The following is a 6,000-nucleotide window of genomic DNA, read 5'->3' on the forward strand; positions in this document are numbered from 1 at the left end:
AATTATCCATACAGCACACAGCTCACTATGTGTAAAGAAATACCACAAAACAAGCATGGAATCTGGCGTCAGTAGAAATGGGAACCTGCCCCAATGTGTTCCAGGTAAAAATAAGGTTTGCAGCTGCTCTCGAAAATGGGTGGACGTTATCCCAGGGCGAGCGCCTGCCTCAAGCTTTGTTACCAGCGAATCCGAGTCCAAGCGACAAGCGCGCCTTCACTGCCGACACGATGCGGAACATCTCATACTATCCACCAGCATGTTCAGTGGTTTACAACAGCTTTGCTGGACATCCACATTCGCCGGCCGGGATTCTGGCCATTTTAAAGCAAAGCTTTCTAGATCTACCAGCCAACGGTTCTTTCGTGGTGTACGGGAGAACAAACTAACAAACTCCCAAGGCGGCAGAGGTGGTGGCGGGGGAGGGGGGCGGATGGTTTCACTCACGGAGCACACTGTAGATAGTACGGCGAATTTACCCAGAGTTCCTCGCGAGCAGGAGCTGCTCACCTCGGCGGTCGCGTCGGAGAACAGTTGGTCGGCTTTGTCGTCTTCTTTAAAGACGGTTGTTTTGGGACTGTTTTGGCACAGCTTCGCGTCCATTGCACGCTTCCTTCGCACGGCTTGATTAACTTGCTCGACAGCACCTCCTGGGTAACGCGGATCCGACCGAATTAAGTCGCCATACTGCAAAGATGCGCTGAGCATTGGTTTGCAGGGCGGGAAAATAAAATGAGAAAACACATACAGACATCTGGCCGCTGGAGAAACGCGATCTTTTGCGCAATGCTTGCCACGAATGGGACTCCGTTTTAAGTGCGATGCACTTCTTAAGCGACCCTGAACCTGCGTCCACCGGCGATGTCCGCGTAGCATACCCACGTGGGGGATTGGCCAGGAATCTCCTCGTCTTCCTTTGCAAGGGGGGGAGATGGGGATTGGCCAGGAATCTCCTCGTCTTCCTTGGCAACGGGGCGAGATGGGCGCGCGCTGCCTGGCCGCTGACATGGCACATACCCACGTGGGGGATTGGCCAGGAATTGGGCGTGAGAAGGGCTAATGCACCCGCTTAAAGGAGTACTGACACGAAATTTCAAAGCTGAGATCCGCTCTAGCAATCAATTGGCGATGTCCGCATTGCATACCCACGTGGGGGATTGGCCAGGAATCTCCTCGTCTTCCTTGGCAACGGGGGGAGATGGGCGCGCGCTGCCTGGCCGCTGACATGGCACATACCCACGTGGGGGATTGGCCAGGAATCGGGCGTGAGAAGGGCTAATGCACCCGCTTAAAGGAGTACTGACACAAAATTTCAAAGCTGAGATCCGCTCCAGCAATCAAGTACAACGACAACACAAATAGGTGTCTGTGAATAAATGCATCTTTCTTTCTTTGTAGTTGTGTGTGTGTGTGATCTCTCTTTCGCGAACATTACCGAACCGCGCAAATTCAACTCGTGCATTCGCACTTTCACATTCTTCCCCTCGGGGAAATGCGGGGAATTTTTCTTCATTGGTGAATACCAGTTCGCATGTGTTTTAAGAGGTGTCGCAAAAGGCGAAAGGAGCAACTGGCTCTGATAAACAGCGATTACAAGAGTTCCCTCAGCTTTCTCGCCATTCTCAAACTTGGTAGACTAACTAGTTTAAATCGATATAAATTGAATCACTAAGCTGACATGCCGAATTGTTTATTTGTCGGGGCTTGTGTCTGGCGGTTGCGCAGCCCTGAGCTAGCATATCAGGATGTCTATGTTCCGCAGTCTCAGCCTTCTGAAGACGCTCCTCTCTATTTTCTATCTGTCGACCCACGGCTGCGCTACAGCGATGGCGTCTACCACTCTAGCCCTGCCTTGGCCGACGCTGCTGCGTTATGGGTGCCCTCCCCCGCGAATTCCTGATAACGGCTGGCCGAATCTATGGTTTCGCTCTTTGTAGAGCCACGTGTGTGAATTCAAGGGATGTCGCATGGGCAATTCTTGTGGGTGTCATTTAAAGCTTAGCTTTCCATCCACCTTCTAAGCGTAGATTGGAGCCAATTATTTTTTGGTAAACATTATTAGATGCTTCTCCAAAGCGCTCTCACCGTTAACAACTTTTGTGGCGTCCTAATCCGCAGTACCAAAAAGCGTACGGGGCGACGTCGCCTATTTAAGCGTTTCTGGCATTTTCGGCCGTATTAAACAACGGCTGGTTGCGAGAATAATGCATTTAGATTCCGGGTACCGTCATCTACCTATATAGCCCAACTTGTTTCCATCGTTTCGTGTCCCTTTAACGAAGGCTGAAGTGAGTTTGAGGCCGACACTGCGATTCCGAGGAGGTGTAGAAATGCGGGTTTAATTGAAGGTCAAATCGAAGTCTGTAAGGATTTATGCCACCCTCTGGCCATAGACATTGATGCGAGACTTGCATCCCAAAGTTTGTGAAACTCATGAGCTCCATGTCGGATAGACAGATCCTGACACACATGCGCAATAAATCCTGTAAATGAAACGTGAGCAAGGCGAAATAAAAATTTTAATGGCGAAGTTGAAAGGGAAAAAAATTGATACAATGTTGTTAGTCACTCTTGCAAGGAAACCTTCGAGAGCCTATTTAAACAGGCAGTGTACCTATACCAGCGAGACAACGCCAAATGGATGTTTATACGTAGATTTCATTGCCTAACTAAGGTGACAATCTAAAAATATGGTATTCAAAATTATCCGGCGGCTTCTCGCGTTTTGTGATTAGAGGCTCTTTTGTTAACAGAGCCGGTGTAACTTTTCCAATTACCTCAGTTTCAGTTGATACAAAACATTAGCTCTTTTGGACCGTCTTTGTTTGGTTCGTGTTTCTGTGATAGCTAGTGATACCGGATAAAAACTGGTCCAGTAAAAAACACGAATTGTATGAACAAGGCGTCTGTATCAAGGTGAACGCCGGATTATTTGCTAAACCTTTTGCTCCTCGGCAGTAAACATAGTCAGGTTTTGGACGTTTAAAAATCAGTGAAAGAACGCAACAAGACTACCCAATTCAGACCAAACCTATCTCCAGGAAGGCTGATCGCTAGCTGCAAGCAAAGTCTAGAAAAATGATTTTCAACTCACCTATTTTTTTAAGCTGGTCTCGGCGAAATGTGACACAGAACACTGTTTGTCCTTTGGCTAATCCGCTTTCCGGGTATTCGTACTTTTTATATCGAGTATTAGTAGGAAATGTCGGAACACTGTGGATTATCCACACCACTTTTTTGTTGTCGTACATTAAGATACCTGCAACGGGAAAAGCAGGTCACCATGTTTAACGCAACACTTTCGGAGCCAAGGCTATCATAAATGGCATTCGCAGAGTATAGAGCAACTGTAGTTGGAAACGTATTGCCGTTCTAAGAAAACAACCAAGAGCAAGCACAATAATGTCAATGAGACTCAGGCGTAAAATATAGCCTACCCCTTGCAATGGCCGGGTCTTGCCGGCCATGGGCCTTCCCGAATAGCAAAAAGTGTTTGTTACCTCTGAAATGAGCGAAGGTTACCCAGCAAAGCAGTCTGTCCTCTCATAACCCCCAATTGTTTTCCGCATTTGTTGAGATGTACGACTGTATTTCCGATATATATTGTTTGATAACAAGGGTTCTGGCTTTCAACGAGAACACGGAAGTGCTTGCAAGTGTGAAATTGTCTTTCTTTGGTGGAATTCTTTCAATTAATACCGATTAGCCTCGCGTGCTTGAAACAGTGCCTGAAATTTCTAGAGAGGAACTTCATATTGCGCGAAATATTTTGTGGGAGCATACAATTTAAGCTGTGGTGGCATCAAACTGGGCGATCATAACTGCTTGATACTTCTTCACTATAAAATATTAGTCAAGGAAAATAGACTATTTGCCTGCTTCATTGCAAATGAAGACGAGAAATGAAAGTATTTCTGCCACCATTTCCCGTAGCCTCCTCCATCCTTACCACTTCACATGCTTCTCTCCTCTCTACCTCCTCTAATTTACCGGGCATTTGTACCCCTCGCTACTTATCGTAGGTCTTTCAAACCAACCTTTATACACACCTTTAATACTGCCTTATTTTCTCCCTTCCACCACTAGCCGTTGCCCTCTTTTCGTGTTTTCGTTCTACCTCATATTATTTATGTAATCTTGGTCATTTTCCCCAATATTGCTTCTTGCTTCTTTACTCCCTGTCTTTGATTTCCATCTGTGCCCTCCAACGATATCAACGCGCTCATCCTTCCCCTCTCCTTCCATCCATGCATACTCACCATCGTACACTACCATTCCTCTTCCTTCTACACTGCCTGCAGTGAAATTGCTGCTTCACTTACTATATCTCACCGCCGTCAACCCAATTCTCTTTTCTGTATTCCCTGCTCATTCTGTCCCACTGCCCCTACCGTTCTGCTCACACGAATATTCTGCCGTTCCCCGTACATTAGCCGTTCTTTTTATCCACCTGGTCTCCCCAATCCCTGTATAATTTCGTGTACCTTTCTCCTCTCATACCCCTCCACTTCGCCACTTCTCTTCCATCCCCTAATTCCCGAAACTACACTCTTCTGTACACTTCTCCCTCCGGTTAGCCTGTCTTTCATGCGACGCATTATCGATCCATTCGTGGTCACTAGTTTATCACCGGTAGGTCACGAGTAATTTGCGTGCCCTCACAATCACTGACCGAACGATTTCCAATTTGTCAGCCCCACTTCACTAAATAGGGACACTGATATCGCTATCTGGCTCAGTGGAGAGCCAACTAGCGGACCAACTACCCAGCCACATGCACAATGTGGAACATGCTTTCTTTGCAAGTCAAAAACTTCATTCGTTGATTACGGCGGCCCCATAGCGGCTACGATAATGTGACCGCTGCCGAGACTGGTAATGGGAGATATGCACCTTTTGTGTGTCCGTTCGTTTGTGAAGGTCGGCGTCCGTTTTTGTATTGGTATTCGCTTCTCTGCACCTGGTCATTGTAGAGTGCGTAGTACACATTCTGCAAACGTGAAAGAGGTCACCTTTACGACACCATTATTTCGCCTTACTTCTACCCTAAAATGTGGCGTAGTAAGTTATGCGGAGTACCGCGCAGTACGGGGTATGTAACGCTCTGCTTTCGCAAAAAATGCATAACTGCCTAAAGTAACAGATTGAATTGTTATAAAATTTTTACTTCAGATAATCGGTCGAACAAAATTTTGCAAACATTAAACAAATCGAAAAACAAAATGTACACGTTTCATGGAAATAGTGCGACGAATTGAAAAATAGGCTATTTACACAGCCCTCAATTTCGACAAAAATGCATATTACGTGGACGTAGCTCAATTAATCGTTATAGTAGCGTCATGGCAGATCATGGTTAAAAAGAAATTTGAAAAACCAAAAAAATAAATTAAAAGAAACATTAGGGTTTCACGAAAATATTACCATGAAATAAAAAATACCCACCTTATACATCTCAAAAAACTAAAGAATAAACTACAAAAGCCGAAAGAAATAGCGTGCGAAAAACAAATATTTATACAGTAATGAGCCGACCGTGCTACGCCCATCATTTCTTCAAAAATATGCAACTGGGGGAAGTAAGACATTTATTCTTTATAATAACGCAAATGAAAATTATTGGCTGGCCCGATCTTTGAAAAACCAATACATAGCAAAGGATAGCAAAAGGATAGGAAAAAACAAAAGAAAAATAGCCGGGGATCGGCCCCTTTAGTTCCAAATCTCGACGAAAGATGACAGCATCTAGTCTTGCGTCGACATTTGTACAGTTAATGCCTCCCTTCGCTTTCACGCTCACCTCTCATGCTGTTCCTCTCCGGTCGCGCTCCTCGCAAGGTAAATGTACTGGAGGCTTGCTCAAGTCAATTGAAATTCACCGTGCCCCACTGCTCCAATTCGGGTGCCTCGACGCCAGCGCTGTTGTACGGTGAAAACGCGCCTGAATCAAAGCACTCTAATCCAACGTTTATAGAACCACGTTGCCTAACCCCACGAACG

General features: G+C 45.9%; 1 protein-coding gene across 1 annotated transcript in view; it reads right to left on the reverse strand.

Moving 5' to 3' along the window:
* LOC144139632 (plancitoxin-1-like) overlaps positions 1 to 5,454 on the reverse strand; it is a 54,100-nt gene extending 48,646 nt beyond the window's left edge. The window contains exons 1-3 of the mRNA XM_077671929.1: positions 5,446 to 5,454; positions 4,894 to 4,990; positions 3,095 to 3,259 (exon numbers count right to left, since the gene is read on the reverse strand). Of these exons, the coding sequence (XP_077528055.1) occupies positions 3,095 to 3,259; positions 4,894 to 4,990; positions 5,446 to 5,454 (271 nt within the window). The remainder of the gene's footprint in view (positions 1 to 3,094; positions 3,260 to 4,893; positions 4,991 to 5,445) is intronic.
* Between the last annotated feature and the right edge of the window lie 546 nt (positions 5,455 to 6,000).

This window comes from Haemaphysalis longicornis, unplaced genomic scaffold (assembly GCF_048455015.1).
Source record: "Haemaphysalis longicornis isolate Haplotype H1 unplaced genomic scaffold, Haemaphysalis longicornis Haplotype H1 scaffold_5, whole genome shotgun sequence".
NCBI classification, from domain to species: Eukaryota; Metazoa; Arthropoda; class Arachnida; order Ixodida; family Ixodidae; genus Haemaphysalis; species Haemaphysalis longicornis.